The sequence below is a fragment of the Trachemys scripta genome, chromosome 3 (assembly GCF_013100865.1).
Source record: "Trachemys scripta elegans isolate TJP31775 chromosome 3, CAS_Tse_1.0, whole genome shotgun sequence".
NCBI classification, from domain to species: Eukaryota; Metazoa; Chordata; order Testudines; family Emydidae; genus Trachemys; species Trachemys scripta.
The window spans coordinates 39074404-39092896 of record NC_048300.1 but is presented as its reverse complement, the minus strand read 5'-3'; the positions used below and the strand labels follow the sequence as shown (position 1 = coordinate 39092896).

General features: G+C 36.7%; 1 protein-coding gene across 2 annotated transcripts in view; it reads left to right on the top strand.

Moving 5' to 3' along the window:
- EML4 (EMAP like 4) overlaps nucleotides 1–18493 on the top strand; it is a 261579-nt gene that overhangs the window by 53032 nt on the left and 190054 nt on the right. The window contains exon 1 of one of the 2 annotated variants that reach the window (XM_034764479.1): nucleotides 15046–15085. The exons of the other annotated variant lie outside the window; for it this stretch is intronic. Within the exon in view, the coding sequence (XP_034620370.1) occupies nucleotides 15061–15085 (25 nt within the window). The 5' untranslated portion in view covers nucleotides 15046–15060. Of the gene's footprint in view, nucleotides 1–15045; nucleotides 15086–18493 lie in introns of those variants that run through there. 2 annotated transcript variants of the gene reach the window in all.

The window sequence follows — 18493 nt, the reverse complement described above, 5'->3', positions numbered from 1 at the left end:
ATCTTGCATTAATGCTAGTTTGTTGGGTTTTTTTTTATTGTATGCAGTGTAGCTTTTATTGTCTGTTCTAGAGAAATAACCTATAGCTTGATATTTTTATGTAAAGATACAATACGTACAATTAAGCTAATCTAGCTTATTTTCTTCAGTGTATACAACATCTTTCATACATTTTTTTTTCCTGATGTGTTGAACTGCAGAAATAACCATTATTCCTTTTTGTGTTGTGATGCAGCTTCAGTTCTTGAAAACGTTTCCCCCTCCCACACTCCAGTTTTCTGGAGACATCTATCCTGGTCTGTTGAAGTGATCCTAGCCCGGGTACCTGAGAAGATATTTAGCCTTAGATTTACCCAATTCTTATTGCAAATCTTATTTTTCCAACACTTCATTGATTTTAGAAGCTGATCTCCCCTCTAACCTCTGAACTAAGAGAGAATTTTCCATGCTTTCCATTATCACAGTGGGTTTTAGGCTTTTAGAAAGTATAAGGCATTGGGTTCTCGCTGTAGCAGTTATTCTCAAGTTATCAACTCTTAAAGTCATGTAAAAAATCAGGGTGAGAAGCAAAATGGTAATCAGAATAATATAAATTTCAAGTACAGTATCTTGTGAGCTGCTGGAACAGAAAACAAAAGTTTCTACACAATTTAGGAGCTGTGACTTGTAACGTTTCAATTATACAAAGCACAATTTTTGCAGCCATTCTGGTTGCTGTGATATTGCCTCTTAAAGCTGTTCCCCTGATGCAGCAGGTCTTTTCTGGTCCTATTCCAGGATCGGACACAGCATATTTGGAACCTCAGACCAGTATAATTTTCAATCCAGGAGATTTATGCTTTTCAGTGGCTATCTTAGGATAGGAGGAAGAAACCTAATCAACTCAGAGATCAAAACATTTGTAATAGGCAAAAACTAAAATTAGAGGAAAAATGAGCGCACTACATACAGTAGCTGGCAGACATTGGTCTCAAGAGCACAGTCAATGTTAAAAATGCAAGAGTAAATAATAGTTACAGAGGTGGAAAATAAGAAATAAGAATGCAAGCTACAGGAAATTTGGGAAGTCTATCTACTGTTCATGAACTGTGGTTGTTTTTTTTCTGTGTTGCTTACATGCTTCATCAGAAGATAACTTATTTAAAGAAGTGAGGGTTTTTTATTTGTTAAGCGTGAGAGTTGCATAAATCTGTAATCTATGCTCCTAAGATAGTGCTTCAGAGTGAAATAGAAGTTCAAAAATTGAAATCACCTGGAAAAACCCACTGTGGATTGGTTTTATTTCATGGAAAAATAACCAGAAAACAACCCAGGTTTTTCACCACAGGTTTTACCAGAACTAGGGGTTCTCCCTCCACCTTGGAGGAGTTTGATGTTGTCAAGGGGACATACACTAGAGCAGGGGTTCTCAAACTGGGGGTCGTGACCCCAGCCTCCACCCCAAACACCACTTCACCTCCAGCATTTATAATAGTGTTAAATATAAAAAAAATGTTTTTAATTTATAAGGGGAGGGTCGCACTCAGAGGCTTGCTGTGTGAAAGGGGTCACCACTACAAAAGTTTGAGAACCCCTGTGCTAGAGGTTAGGAAATTCAGCTGTAAGCTCTTCCAGCATAGGTTTTGTGGATAATAGCAAGCATCCTGTAGTGGTGTAAATTTTAATGTATTTTCTTACTCTATCTCTGCTGTTAGTTGATTGAGGGTATGTCTACACACACACCCACACAAACAAAGTGTTCTTAACTTGGGTTAAAATAGCAGTGAAGACATGGCAACTTGGCTTAAATTGCTGTCTTTACTGCTGTTTTAACCTGTGTCAGCTAACCCAAATTAATGTTGATTTTCAATACATTTTGGAACAAGGGGAAGTTCCAGAGGACTGGAAGAAAGCTCATATTGTGCCAGGTTTTAAAAAAGGTAAACAGGATGACATGGTTAGTTATAGACCTGTCAGCCTGGCATCGGTCCCAGGTAAAACGATGGAATGGCTAATATGGTACTTGATTAAATAAAGAATTAAAGGAAGTCCGTATAATTGATGTCAATGAACATGGGTTTATGGAAAACAGGTCCTGCCAAACTAACTTGATTTTTTTAAAATAAGTTTACCAGTTTGATTGGTAGAGGTAATAGTGTTTATGTAATATACCTGGACTTTTGTAAGGCATTTGACTTCACTAACAACATTTTGATTAGGATACTAGAATGATACAAATTCAGCATGGCACCCACTGAATGAATAAATTGTCTAATGGATAGGTCTCAAAGGGTACTTATAAATGGGGAATCATCAAGAAATAAGGGGCACATTTTTAACAGAGAGAGTAATTAACCATGGGAAGAATTTACCAAGGGTATGGTGGATTCTCACTCACTGGAAACTTTTAAATCGAGATTGGATGCTGTAGTTCAAATAGAAACTAATTCAGGAAAGTTCTAGGCCTGTCTTATACAGGAAGACAGACCAGAAGGTCACAATGGTCCCTTCTAGTCTTGGAAATTGAGAGTTTAGAACACATCTTTTTTGTAGACATATCTTTCTGCAGTTGTTCACAGCTGTTGTAGCTATAATTAGTCTGATCATTCTTGGTTGAATTTAGATGTAAAAAAAAATCCAGTTTTCACTGCATATAAACTAAAAGCCAGAGGGTGAGTCTCTTAAGACACTTGGTGGCTTAACCATCTTGAAAGCCATAAAACGTTAATGCATTTTGTAATTGCAATTGTAATTATCCTGCCTAATAAGCATACAGAGTTCCTGCTTGCTTACTGGCAGAACATTTAAGTATTTTCCTCCTGGCATTGCTTTAGGGGAGATGGATCATCATACTCCTTCTTATAAGTTTTTTCTTTTTTTTTAAGTAAGTGTTTATGTACTGCCGGAGCAACCCATGCACCAATGTATTAAAATAATGTATTCTGCAACAGCATGCCTCTCCCAACTGGTTCTTTAAAATGTACGGACAGGCTTCTTATTGATTTATTTAAAACTCACACACAAATATTCCAGGGGATTAGCTAAAGAAAGATGAGTTGATTTGGGGGGGAGGGGGGGAGAGAGGTCGCGCTTTGGTGAGTGAGGAGGAAGTGGAAAATGTGGTGAGTATGAGGTGGAATTAAGAGATGTGTTTTGGGTTGACCTAGTAGTTGTGCAGCTAATAAGTGCACTGCCTAATGCTGGAGCTGGCTCGGAAAGTCACAACACACGCTACGTTCTGCATGCACATTTTCTTTTCTAATCCTGAATGCTGTATTCCCCTTTGCTGAGACACCAGTTAAAAACACATATGTGCCAGTAGGGGGAATTTACCTTTTTTTTCTCTTTCTTTGTAATTTGGGAGTGCAACATCTGCATTTCAGGTCAAGCCAGTGGAAGAAAGGCAAGCTCCTCCTACCAATACCAATGTGCAGTCAGAGGAGTACCAAATAGATCAGTTCAGTCTCCAGATGGAAATTACTAGGAAGAAACAGTATTTTGCCCCAGAACTATTTACTATAGAACTCTCCAAAAGCATTGGAGCACTAACTGTATTCTATATACAGAGGAAAAATGGAGTTTGTGTGGAACTTCCCACTGCAGTAAAGATAACCAGTTTAGATATGGAAGCAAATACTACTGCAAGTGGAAAAATAGGTCGTTTTAATTTTACTTAATTTTTTTTTTAGGTTTGATCATTTCAGTCTGGGCCTTTGCAAAGAGACAAGGCCTCTCTTAAAGAATGGTGTAGGTGTTCCTGTTGCTTTTTTGACTTCCTCCTTGTATTTCTTTGGGGAAATGGACAGGGGATAGATACAATAGAGGTGTGTGTGTGTGTATATATAATATAAAGATATCTTGTTTTTAATACAGTAGAGTATAAGCAAATTGGCATATAGAGAAATTTGGCCTATTGGGAAATAGAACTTTCTGTATTGCTCACATCTGAAGAAGTGAGACACGCTGTTGCCACTCTCACTGGATAGTTATGAGACAGGAGGAAGGAGCTGAGAAGTGAAGATGGGAAGGGAAAGATGGGTAGATTACACTACAGTATGATTAATTCTGATTCCCATTTAAGGAATAGAAAGTGTGTGTAACCCTTTTATTTTAAATACAGTGCTGCGATATGGGGTAGCATTTATTTTCTCTTGCTGAATTCACACGGTATATGTTTAAATGCAAATTGATCTTGAAATGCAGACATCTAATATTTTGTCAATTTTTAATGTTATTGGAATATGCAGGATGAACAAATCACAAGGAATTACATAAATGGCCAAACGCATCCCTAGTGGAATCTCTGACTTCATCTGGAATTCCAACTGGGCTGATTTTGAGTCTTGTGGACTTTATCCTTGTTGGTGGGATTTTTACACTCAGTAATTGTTGGCATAATTGTGCAAATGTTAATTTTTTTACCTTTATTGCAAGTGATAATTAATGACTTAGTGTCTTGATTTTTTCAAACTCACTGCATGCCCACAACTTCCACTGACCTTTCAAAAGATTCTTTCCTTTTCTGTAAATCCAGTCATGGCCTATTTGGATGACTATCTTTAGTGTACATTCCTTTTGTTTTAATGTTTGTGTTAATAGAATTATTAACTCAAAGCCTTCACTAAAACGGAACGATTTTTATTTGCAAATATATGTGGTAACTTGTTAGTCAATAATATGTTTTGTCACTTTGTAGTGAAGCTCATTACGTGATGTTTGTTTCAAATGAATAACTGTATTGCTGGGTCATTGGTCTATATTAGTTTGAAATTAGCAGTTCGGTACAAGAAATGTAAAATTCTATTTTTATGAGACAGAAGTGCATCATCGATTATTATTGTATCCTTCCTGTGTGTGTGTGTGTGTGTGTGTGTGTGTGTGTGTGTGTGGTGGGGTGGGGGACACACGTTATTTACTTAAAACAAAAAAACCCCTGAGGTTTTAAAAAGATACTTCATATTAGACCATTTAAACATGTGTGCGCTAGTGCCGCTGGATAGGTGAAAGACAAGTGCTGCCTACTCCTCTCTCCTTCATTGTGGAAAATTGCTCAGGGGAAATGCTATTTACCCACCAAAAGCACAGAATGTCAAAGCTTGAGCTTGTGCTAGCTCGCAGCACAAATCTCCCCTCCTCTACCGGGCCTCTCCCAAGTATCTGATCATGATGGTATGTCATACTCTTACCTCTTAAAGAAAAGAAGAGTAAACAATTTATTTGAGTAAAATGATATGGTGCTAATTCAATTTGAAGAAAACTTGCAAAAGAAGTAATAAGATATTGGTGTCAGATATCATCCTGTGTGCGTATTTGATACATATGAAGAACAGTTTTTTTTATTCCTTTGCTAAAAGATTTATTAACTAATTCATGTTTGTACATGAATTGGGGGGAAAAAAGAATAGTTTCCCATGTCCCATTGTTCATGACTGTATTTATTCTAATTGTGTATTACTGTATTTGCGTTTCTGTTGCATCTTCAAAGTTTCTCAAGTCACTTCACAAGCATTTATTAGTTAATCCACACAAGCACCCCTGTGAGGAAGGTGTACGTTATTCCTACTATACAAATAAGGGATCTATGGTACAGAGTTAAGTGAATTGCCTAAGGTCGCATGGCAAGTCTCTGGCAGAATCAGGAAATGAACCCAGGTCTCTTGACTCCCAGGACTTGGGGTTCAGCAACAACTCCATCCTTCCCTGTACTACTGATTATGCATTACAACATGTATTGCCTGCAAGGCTTCCTGTATGACTTTCAAAGTGGTGCTTAGATATAGCGAGGCATTTCTCTCCCTTGTTTTGCTTTGGTTGTAAGAGAATATTTTTGTGCTCTTTATTTTTTTCTTCACGAATATGGTTTACTTTATATTTTAAAAGAGCAATGTTAAATGCATGCCCAGTAGGCTAGATACTTAGTCTAAATGCTTAAAACTTAACCTGTAACTCTACATTTCCCAACTATAAATTTATCATTAAGGAATTTATTAACAGGTCCCAATTTATTAACATTTAATTTTTCTGCGGTGTTCTTTCTATAAGCCTTGAGGTTTAAAATAAAATTGGTTTAAATCTTTGCTGTTTAGATGTAATCTTTTAAACATTTTAACTGTAGCCCTAAAAAGAAGAATAAGCAATGAAAATCTGATTAATATTCACTTACACACACACACACACACACACACACACACACACACACTCACTCTTATATTTTTTTATATACACATTGACTACAAGTTACTATTTTTCAGCTGCAACATCTGTTTTTCTGCTAAATGCTGATAGATATGCTACATCTATTGTTAGTTGTCCTTACAGTATCTAACGCAATCAGACCGTGAGCCTTAATTTGGTGTTCCTTGGTGCTACTGTAACACAAATAATAGTAAATCTGACTGAAACTCGTATAAAGTGAAAGGAACAGTAAGATTATATCAAAAGAGAGAAATTATATACAGACAGTGTCGCAATTGTATTCTGTACTATAAATAGCTTTGCTTCAGGAAGTCCTGCATAGTACCATATGTGTTCTATGGAAGCCTGAGTGTACTTTGTTTCAAAGGAAAGATGAGTAAAATGGTATAGGATTACAGTGTTAATCTGTGTTCCACAATCATTGTATTGTTTCACAATGGTTCATCCAACATGACCTGGGGACATGTACTTAGAACCCAGAGTTAACCAAGTGTAAAATATAGGGTCACTGTTTATGTTTAGAGATGTTTGAAGATGAGAATATCATGAACATAATGGGCATTCTTTTATGCAGCAAAGGTCATTTGTGATTAACAAAGTGATAACTTCATTCATCCACTATACAAAAAGGGGATGAGCAGATAAATTGAGAAGTTTAACCAATTATTTTAAAAAGGTGATCCACACTGAGCTGTAATACTGTGCTTCACTGGTTTGTGAAATTTGACCATTGTAAAGTGTGGCTGCATTGAAAAGATTTTAAATATTGCAGATTTGATCTTAACTCAATTCTCATCAGTACAGTGTTTTCAGATGTTTTCACATGAGTCTGAATTTAAAATGTAATATTAAGTTAAAAACACTCTATCTTAGGAAATCTATACAGTTACCTATACAACAGGGGTGGCCAAACTTACTGACCTGCCGAGCCACGTATGACAATCTTCAGAAGTTCCAGAGCCAGGGCACAGCTGCCAGGACTTGGGGCTTCAGCCCCATGGGAGGCGCCTGATGGGGTTTGGGGCTTCAGCTCCTCTCCTGCTGAAGCCCATCACCCTGCTGCAAGGCAGAGATCCTGAACTCCCCCCGCAGTCTGATAGGTGGGAAATGGGGGAGGCCGTGGGGGGGGCTCTGCGGGCCGCATTTTAACAGTAAAAGACCCACATGTGGTTCACCAGTCACATTTTGGCCATTATAGTGCAGGGACAACCCTGTGTTAGCACCCCTCCCCCTCCACCCCAGCCGTCCCTGCAAGGCAGAAGCCCCTAGTCCCAACCACCCTGCTGCAGGGCAGACGCTCCCCCCTGCCCAGTCATGTAGGTGGAGAATGGGGGGAGGGTGCGTGTGGGGGCTCTGAGAGCCGCACTTGAACTGTAAAAGAGCTGCCTGCGGCTCACAAGCCACAGTTTGGCCGCACCTGCTATAGAACTTTTTTCAATCCTTGATTTATTGGTAGTCTGTGAGATACTTCACTGGGCTACAGTAAAAGTTTTGCAACTCCTGGTTTGGTTTATTTTATTTATTTCTTTGTTTTGTCATGGACTAGGACCCCATTGTGCTAGGCATGCTAAAAAACCAAAGAACTTGGCTCTAATTAATGCTTTTGGTTTTGGCTTTTGGTATGATATGAGCTATTTTAATGAATGACTAACCACACATACTACCAAACATCTTCTGCTTGAATTGAGACAAATGGGATGTTTGCCCCCTGCCCAACTGGTGGAGACAGGAGCTATCAGAATTCTAATTAAAGGGACTGGTACACCTCTGTTTTCTTTCAGAGTAGCAGCCGTGTTAGTCTGTATCCGCAAAAAGAAGAACAGGAGTACTTGTGGCACCTTAGAGACTAACAAATTTGTTAGTCTCTAAGGTGCCACAAGTACTCCTGTTCTTCTCTGTTTTCTTGCCTCCTGCAGATGGATGTGAATCACATTATGGTGATTCTCATTAGTTATGGAATTTTAAGTTTTTATGCTAGATACTCTTCTTTCCCTTATTTATTAATGCTTTGTTTTGTTGTTTTCCTGTTTTCATTGATGGAAGCGATTTGCGTTTTCATTTGCTTTTTTAGATTTCTTGCTGAATGAGTTAGTAATTGCTTTTTTGAAGCTGTTTTGTGCAGAAGGCTTTTGCCAGATTCAATGCACTTAACTTACTAATCTTTAAAGATCTGCTACACAACTTGCATTGACAAGTTCCTTCAGCCTTTGCTGCCAGTCCTTTATGTGCACTAAACATACAGACCTGTCAGTCGTTTTCTGTATTGTGTTGTATCTATTTTAGTGCCTTTAGACATGTCAAGCCATGATTTAGATTTAAAACATTGATTAACATTTTTTAACTGTGGGTATCTTTTTTCCATGTATTTAGAGTTAAAATGGATTAGTGCTATTTGAAAATATGTTTTGTAAATCCTTATACTAGTCAAAAGAAATTAAGCGATGGATGTTTGTACTTACCAGTATACTATGTGGTTCTGTTGTGAACAGCAGGGCTTTTAACAGTTGACCAATAACATTGTTTCTTGAGTATGTTTAGTTCTAGAGTACAGAAGAGAAAGTATTCTTGATTTAACCCTAAGTAATATGCAAGAGTTGATTCAAGAAGCACCTCTAAATAATAGTGGCCACATGGTAATTAAATTCAATATCTCAATATCCCACTCAGAAAAATAGATTAAAAAAATAAGTTAGTCGTAAAGTCTTATGCCAAAAGCAAAAAAAATTTAAGATCCTTAAGATCATTAGATTTGGCACGGATGTTATTTAAGGAAACAATAATAGTCTCAGAAGGCATGCATACTTCTAAACAATAAAGGAAGCAGGAAGGCAAAAAGTAAACCATTGTGGCTAAATGGCAAGGTTTGTGCCAAACAGATATCCTTTAGAAAAAGGAAATTCAATCTAGTGAAGCCAGTAGAAAGGAGCATAAACTACCTCTAGATAATATACAAGAAGGAAATTAGCAAGGCTATGATGGATTTGAAGGACAAATAATTGAAGGTATTAAAAAAAATCTTTATCAGAACCAGGAAACTTGCAAGAGGAGAGAGAGAGGGTGAGTCCACTAACCCACCAGTGGGTAGAGGGTGCAGTTGAGGAAAATAAGGCCAATTGCTCAATAATTTCTTTGCACCAGTCCTCACCACAGAGGCTGGGAGAGTGATCCCTACCACCTGCCCTGCCCTTTTCTGGTAATAGAAATGAGGTACTGTGATGATACCTGTGCAGATGGTTTTACACCTAAGAGTTCTAAAGAATTTAAGAACGAAGGGGCTGAGCTACTATTAAAAATCCACAATTATTTATTAAAATCAGCTGTTTTAACTGAGGATTGGAGGGCTGTCGTACCAGTTACTTTAAATAAATTGTAGAGGGTGATCTGGGGAAGTAGACCTGAGAGCCCTCTCTGCCTGGCAAATTGTGGAAATTAAAAATAAAAACAGAAATGTAAAATATCTTCAAGATCATATGATGTGGTGTAATAAGCACAGCTTCTGCAAAAAAATGATCACTTGCTAATTAGTTTCTTCAGTAGCCTTTTGTGACAGCTTTTTGAAAGTCCAGATAAATAATATCAAGCTGTTTTCTTCTGTTCACTCTGAGTGACCTGTTCAAAGAATTCCAAGTATTTAGGGGCCAAAGGAATCTGCTGTCATAGATCAGAGAGTTGCTAAGAGCCAGAAAAAAATGAATTCAATAAATAAATGATCAGTTTACGCCAATGTGAAACTTTAGCAGCAGGCTTCCACAAGATTCTGTACTAGAAGTGGGGTTGCTTAATATGTGTGTTTTGGAAAAGGTGGTGCACAGCAAAGTGGTAAAAGTTGCCAGTGACAGTTGTGTAATGTAGTCAAAATCAGAAAGCATTATAAAGAACTTCAGAGGGGCCTAACCAAGCTAAATAAATTGGCAGCATGATGACATGTGAAATAGTGCAGGTTGGAGGGAATAATCTGACCTTCTCATCCCACTAAATTAAATTGGGGGTGGGAGGAGTGGGGAAGGACACTTGGATATCATTGTGGTCAGCTCAGTTAAGACCTCCACTTAGTGTGCAGCAGTAGTCCAAAAAGCAAACAAGATAACATCTAAAGAATGGAATAGAGAATAATATTGAAAATATTACTATCCCTTTGTATAAATCAAGATTACAACCTCCTCTGGTATACTCTGTTGGTTCTGCTCTCCTCATTTCGAAAAGAATATAGCATAAATAGGGAAGATTTCAGAGATGGTCCACAACAATAATTAGGTACATGGAACAACTCGTATGAAGATCGAATGAAAAAATTTGGACTATTTATCTTAAAAAGGAGATAAAAGAGAGGGGATTTGATAAAAGTGTATTAAAATAATGAATAGTATAGAAAAGGTACTGTAGATCAGAAATTTCTATTTTAATTCTAGTTCTAATAAAAAAACTAGGGAACATTAAATGGAACTGAAAGATGGTAAATTCAAACTCCATAAAAGGAAATACTTTTTTCACAGAGAGAATATTTAGACTGTGGAACTCATTGCCGCACGATGTCATTGAGCCCAAAACTCTTAGCAGGGTTCAAAGATAGATTAGACATTTATAGGAATAACAAGAATATTGAGTGTTGTTACAGAAAATAACAAAAAAATATATGGGAAGTGATAGGCTTCCGGGCATAAGCAATCTTCTAATTATTGGGGTTGGGAGAAAAATTTCCAGAGGGCAAGTTATTATATAAATGCCTGTTGCTGGGTTCCTTGCACCTTATTCTGAAGCAGCTGGTACTGGCCTTTCTCAGAAACAGGATAGATGAGCCACTGGTCTGATCTAGTCTGGCTATTATGATTTTCGTACAGTACCATCACTTCGAAAAATGTGGTAGAGTCGCATAGGTATTATACATTGCGGTGAGGTGTGTGTGTGTGTTGGGTTTTATTGGGAAGGGGAGAACATGCCCCTTCAGTTGTCAATTTAGACTCCTTCCTTTTTTAAAGAAAGTTAAATGCTTAAGAATGTCTATTGGGTTCAGGACTGAATCGCCTCCTCTTGCACAAAAATCCACACGAATCAGACTGACAACTCTGCAACTTCATCAAATACATTTTGGGAATCTCTCTCTCTCTCCTCTGCGAGGGATATCTGAGTCTTTTGGTGCTGACACGGGGATGCAGACTCAACTCCACAGATCCAGATCAGCAAAGGCAGTTGTCTTCCTGAATGGATGGCTGCCCCCTCATTTAGCTTACTAACTCCTCCCCTTCCAGTGATAGCACAGATCCTGTTGGAGCCATGTTGCCATTGGCTGCCTCGTTCTGGCTGCTTATTTGCGACTAAGGAGAAGACTTATGAAGAGTTAATGAAGCATTAAATTCCAGCCAGATTTGTGCATGGAAATCCAAAGGCTGACAGTGCCACAGAAAGAAGTTGGTGTAGCTTTAAAAAGGAAGGTGAATACAAACATGTCTTTTATTTTTTATGTTTTTATTTTTAAGAAAAATAAAAAGATGACAGTTATGGGCTTGTCAGTTTTAGCATATTGGATCCTTGCTATGATTAGTTTGAGCCTGTTGGGGTATTATGAGATTTTTGCACCGTTTCTGTAAATGAGGTACAGAACGTTGGCTAAGTTGACCATGCTTTTCTTCTGACAATGTTTGGTAACTACCTTTAATTTAAACTGATGAGTGTGCATGGCCCATTTGAGTCATACATAAAAAGCAGATTCCTGCTGCAAAGAGTCACTATCTGAGTTATGATGTTTCAGATCTACAGAACGGAAGGCTTGTTTTAGTAGATCAGACCAGCGATCTAGTAGTTTGTGTCCAACAGTGGCTAGTCCCAGGTGCATCAGAAGAAGTGCAAGACAAGACGCTCCACCGTGCACAGTTAAATAACCTAATAGGAGAAGTTTCTTTGTAAACTTTATCAGTTAATAGCTAACTTGTGCCCTCGCAAATCAGGGTTTATATCCCTTATAAAAATGTTTCACTCTTTCTAAAGTAACTCTGAATATTCTCATTATCCATCTCCAGTGCTCTTAAAACAAAATCCTGCAAAGTTCCTGTTCTCAGTGGTATTTTGTAGTAAGGAATTGAAATGGAAGCATAATGAATTTAGTTGCTGAAACATTGCCATTGGATGTCTTTTGTTTTCTGTCCATCGTACCAACTTCAGAGCTGGCACAATGTGTCCAGAAATCCTGTAGCTTGCTCTGTGTAATTTAGAGAAAAGAGTTAGTTCTAGTGTGTCCGTAAAGAGTGTTCCATTTATGTAGAGAAATAAAATTAGTAATTTTTAGGGAACAAAACAGAAATGTACTAATATTTTGTAGTACGTGAAAATAAATTAAAAACAAACACATTGATACATCGATAGAAGGAGTACCAATCTATTCAATTTTCTTTAAAAGGAGATAAAGTAAGAATTTTAGGTGTTCAGATTTTTTTTTTTTAAATCAGTCCTCCCTCTAGCTAAAATTCAGAATCTCTTTAAAAAGTCACATATAGTTCATGCACAATAAAGATCAACATGTGTATATATTTAAAAACAAACAAAATCCCCAAACTGATCATTCAGCTTATCACATGATGGAGAACACCGAGGTCCAGATTTTCCAATGATGCTGATGATAACATCAATTAGAGTTTTTTGTGCAAATCTGTGTGTTTGTGTGTGTAAATCTTGATTTATGAAATGCTCATATAGATGTGTGCAAGCACAGAAAGATCTATTCATAATTTCAATCTGTTTGACAGATACAAAGTAACTTCTTGAGGAGAATTCTACATTAGTTTGGTGTGAGGATTAATTCAATTTTTTTGGATTTTGAAAAAGGAAAAAAAATATTTTTCAAATAAGCATGTATATAATCCAGTGTTTAAAAATGTTACGTTTCGATAATACATGTCGGAAAAAACATGAAAGCTATAGTAATTCCTTATTACTATTTTCAGGGTATTATGGGAATTAAAAATGACTTTATTGCTTAATAAAATTTGTATACAGTATATCAGGTCTAATTGAACATGTAGAGGCACTATATGTAAAATATAGTTTAAAAATATAAGTTGTTTTCTTCAGTCTAGACCACTCACTACAAATCCCTACTCTCTGTGTGATCTGTTGACAGGTGAATTTGGTAAATATGTGCATTATTATTGGTGTTTTTAAAAATCTATTTAATTCCTGCTAGGATATGATAAACAGTTTCTTTAGCAAAGTTGCTCCCTGTGTGGATATATATTATGTTTTACTTTGTGCCCTGAGATGCAGCAAACAAAAAAACAAAACAGCATGCTGTATTTTTCTTTGTCCTTTAGAGTGGCATGAAGTATTACACAATCATATTATTTGTAGCCATTATTCATTCTTGTTTAATGCAGTATCCAATTACTGTAATATAAGTAGGAAAACACACAGAGTTAAATATGTAAACTGAATGGGATTCATGTAGAAACTATTGGTTCTTAACAATTGTTCAGGAAACCCTTTGATAGCCTGAGAAAAATTGCCTAATTTTCCCCATGGTTGATGGTCTTTTACACAGGAAATGGGAATTGTCATATGAGATCACACCCATTGTCCATCTAGTCCAGTATCCCGTCTCCAACAATGGCCAATACCAGATTGACATAAATGACTGGAAGGTGCAGCTCCCCACCTTCCCCCCACAAGGTAGGCAGCTGTGGGTAACCTGCTTCCTAATCCCCTAATAGCTAGAGATTGTTTAAAACCTTGAAGCATGAGGTTTTACATCCCTTCCAAAACACTTACTTTGTTTAAAGTATCTACTATGAAAACTGGATATTCTTGTTTCTTCAATTTTTTCCGTTGTAGTGACAATAGCAAGTTTTTACTTGTGTAGAGAACTAATTGCTGAATGTTTGGAGGGGGGAGTTGCACCTAGTGACTCTGTCATTTGCTTTAAATCCTGATATAAATTTACAATTAAATAATTTCGACTGGAGGCAGGGAGTTAGTTCTGTTTTTAAGTAGAATGTTGATAATTTATAATGTGTTCTTGTCTTTATTCCCTTTTTGAATAAACAAACAAAATAAGAAAAGCCTTACATCTTCAAAATGTATGCAAGGTGGATGAAATTATTCTTACTGATACTTAAGACTATAACATTCTCATTAGATAATTCATGTCTTTCTCAGTAACATGATCTTAAAATAGCTGGTTTAGCAATTATTCTGATAATATAAGAGTAAAAGGTTTTAAGTGATTTCTGTAAGTGCAAAGAAAAAAATTGTTGTTTATTTATTTATTTTACTTTATAAGGATAACACCATGAGTTTTCAGGGAGAAATTTTAATTGCAAGAAAAATTTAAACCTCAGAGTTTGCTAAGAAGAATGTGAATATCTGAATTCTTGCCTTCTCACCTTTCTTGTTCTGGAGCTGGCCATACATATACTTTCTTTCATGTTCACTTGTGATAATCTGAAACAGGAGTAACACTTGTTCGGTGTGGAAAATCTTTAAATATATATTACTTGGAGTTAAAAAGCTAATGGTGTAATTTTCTTTTTTTCCTAAATGACCTTGAATGTAAGTCAGTGCAATAATTGGTTATTGCTGGAACAAAAGATAGCCCTGTCTTAGATTTGTTTGAATTCAGGAAGCTGTGTTTGCCAAAGTAAAATTTCTGTGACGCAGCTATGTCAAGTTTCAGCAGCCACACCTCTTCTAAGCAGTTTCAAATCTTCAGTTTTGACCTTTGTTCATAGCAGTATTGCTTTTCTAAAGACACATTTGAGGCTTTAAATTGATTCTCCTAAAACAGCTCAATCAAAAGGGGAACACAAAGTTTTGAAATGAAAAAGCAATAGCAAATACTGTTACGTTTGCAACCTTTGTTTATTAATTTTATTCAGCGACAACTGGATAACAACAGGACAGATGGATACTGTTCCTAATCATTGCGGTAAGGATAAGTCTGAACATTACTGTCATAAACCGTGAACGATGTAGCTAATGAGGCTTTTGTTAAGTGGAATATTACAACAACGCTACTTTAATTCTTGTTTTTATTAAAATAACATTAGCTTGGCACTCAGGATTTTTCAAACATTGTGAGAGAGTGGATTATTTCTTATAAAATGTATCAAATTAAGCATGCATAATTTTGCTGCTGCAGCACCTTTTTCAGAGCAGCCCCAGACAGGTGTATTGCATAAGGTTTGCCTTTTGCGTTGTAAATCTTGGTTCATAGTAAGCAATGCTGCTGAACTGTTCTCTTTAGAGCTGTGAAAATAAGTTTCCATAGCTTTATAGTGAAAGTCATAGAGTTATGGCTCTATAATAGCTTTTAAAGTTATTAACGCCTGTTTTCAGAGGGTTATGGGTGGATGAAGAAAAATCCTTTTTTTGTTTAAAGTGTAAAACTGTGTTTTTTGTGTTCAGTGATTACATTGTATGTATTGACTGAAGTCAGTGGGGCTCTGCACAGGCACAATTTTGCAGGACTGGGGCCGTGAGTGGTGTAAATCATTACCGATGTAAAAACCAAAACTTGGCGAGTAATTGCTATTTTAATTGCTTTTCATATTAAGAGGAAAAAATATTTCCTGAGCGCTGAATGTAGGTCTTAAAATATCATCATTTCAAAAGAGGATGTTCACATTGTGCCTGCGGCAATCCATATTTGTGCACGCAAATGCTTGGATTGCATATATAAATAGCCAACTTTTGTGGTAGAACCCTTTGAAAATTTGACCCTTAGAGGCAAATGTTATTTATCATGGATTTTGCCAAGTCCATGATAAATACTATTTTTAACATGCCTCAACATAACATTCATCTCAAGAAACCACAGTACATTTTATAAATGTTGTGAAAATCTTAATTCCAAATATATGAATATTGCTGAGCTTCTCCTGGTTCCTTTACTGAAAGGCTTTGTTGTAATTGTAGCAGACGGGTGTGAGAGGGGAAGACTGTGTCAAGAGACTAGTTTCTGGCGAGTTTTCAGCAGGCTGTTTAATATTACTCCATAGTCGTATAAAGCATTGGGAGTCAAGCCCTTCTTCTTCTTCTTCTTTTTTTTTTTTTTTTTAAAAGCAGTTTTATAGGGGATTTGTAGAGATAGTGGGACATGAAACCTTTTGCTTGTAGGTCACTTTTTAATTTTGTCTCATTTTCATGGTATCGCCAAATTACTGGACAGCTGTCCTGTCCTGTGTGAAACAGGTTCATGATTTTATTCTAGGGGTGCATGTACACCAAAGGCACCATCACAGTTGTCATTAATTAGTAGGGAGCACAACTGATGAGGAGGAATAAACATTTCACCTCCTCGGGGGGGGTGACCCCAAGGCAGGTTGAGAGAAGTGTGGAGAACTTTGAACTGCTGGTGCTGCAGCCTCTGCTGTCTAGTTTGTGTCAAAACTCCACTTAACGTGGGGAAAAAAACAAAATTTTTAAGACTATTTAAATGTTACTCAATAAAATAGGCTCCCTTTCCTCCCACCGAGAATCCGAGGGATTTTACTATACTCTTCTTAGGTTTCTCCTTTCTGTTCTGATTCCCTCCAGAGCCACTTCTTTCATCAGCCCCATGGAGGTATCAGGAGAAAGTTTTTAGTACTCCCATCAACTCGAAGGGCTAACCTTGCCCCCCTATACTGGTGCTGGCATAAGGAAGGGAGATCACAAACTGAACTTTTGTTCGCTGGTGTAGCAGCACATTATACTGCAGCTGATGGCTGTTCCTCAAGGGATTTTGCTAGGTTCTAGAATATTTGATTACCAAGAACTTTAGCATTCCTTCTGTTTAAAATGAAGCATTTGAAATCCTCTTTTTGCAGAGTGTTTCTTCATTTTGCCTTTGTATAATGCATCTCTAGCTTTCCTATTAGTAGGAGATGTTGATTGTTGAATTCTAAGGACTTGTTAAAGCAGACTGGTAAAGGTTTTCTGGTTAGGGATTACTTTCAGAGAACTGCTGTGTAAAATATATTCAGAGTATGTCCCTGTCATGAAGATAGATATACATATATTAATTATACTGCGAGAGGAGCTTTTTCAATCTGCTTAAAGTTCATATGTTAAGTAGTTTCTTAATATGGCTGCAACACATATGAGATGGCATTTAAGACCTGAGTAGAGTTTTCCCAACATAAGAGAAACGGGATGTTTAACTGAGTAACGCTGATTTGCACATGGACTGATCCTGGGAGGTCCTGCATGCTTTCAAAGGGACCTGAGGCTGTACAGCACCTTATAGGGTTAGGACTAGAGCTGGTCAGGAAATGGTTTTTGTTCCCACGAAAAAGTTTTCATTTTTGTCAAACATTTTATTTAAAAACTTTTGGGTTTTTGTCCAAAAAACTGAAATCCGATTTTTTTTTTGTATTTTGTGGGGTTTTTTTTTCAATGAATACTTGACAATTTAGACTGAAATGGAAGGTTTTTATAGACAATATGGTGTGTGTGTGTGTGTGGGGGGGGAATTGTGAAATGTTTTGAATGAAAACTATTCACCAGCTCTAATCAGGATCTTAGTTTCTGGGAAAATCCCTTCTACCTTCTCTTTGTGTTGCAGCAAAGGTGGCAGAGGAAGGCTATTAATGTAAGGTGAAAACAGAATAGCAAAAGAGTTGAAAAATAAGCAGACTTAAACATGTTTTAACTGAGCACCAATCTTCAGATTGTTTATTTTTTTATTTTATGTCTGACAACCTCTTAGAAGGGTGGGATGTGATGTGGTTTTTGGCTTAAGTTGGAACTGTGTAAAATTAAGAGTGTTGATAATTAAGCACTTAATTTTTTTCTGCATAGAGATAATTCTTTAATTTGAAGACAGGTTTACATGATATTCACAGTACATAACTCCTACTTGCATTGCCTCCTTGCAAGATTGTTGGCAGTCTTGTACATTCCACTCTACATGCCTGTTTTCAATTAGCAAAAGCAAAATTCTCTGTGCACCCAAGGGGCTGTGTCTCTAATACTTGTCTTGAATGCTATTTAAATGTTAAAATACACTTGAACTAGAGATCACAGCAGTTTATTCTGGATAATTACACTGGTCTACAATTTTTGAGAAGTCGTCTGCTTCAGAGATAAAATGTGCTATTTATTATGTATTTTGATGTGCTGAATTCAAATATGACAATTAAAACAACTGATTGGCTACCGTTTCTAAGATATTTAAGTTTTTACATTTTATGTCTATGTATATTGTGTAGATAGTAGAGTTTTAATCATAAATTGTAAACCTAGGTCTTTACATGTGTTTATGGTTGCTTTACATGATATTTCATCTGTCCTGTTTGTGTAACACTTTAAAAATCAGCAAAAGGGTTATATAAATAAAATTTAATATGAAACA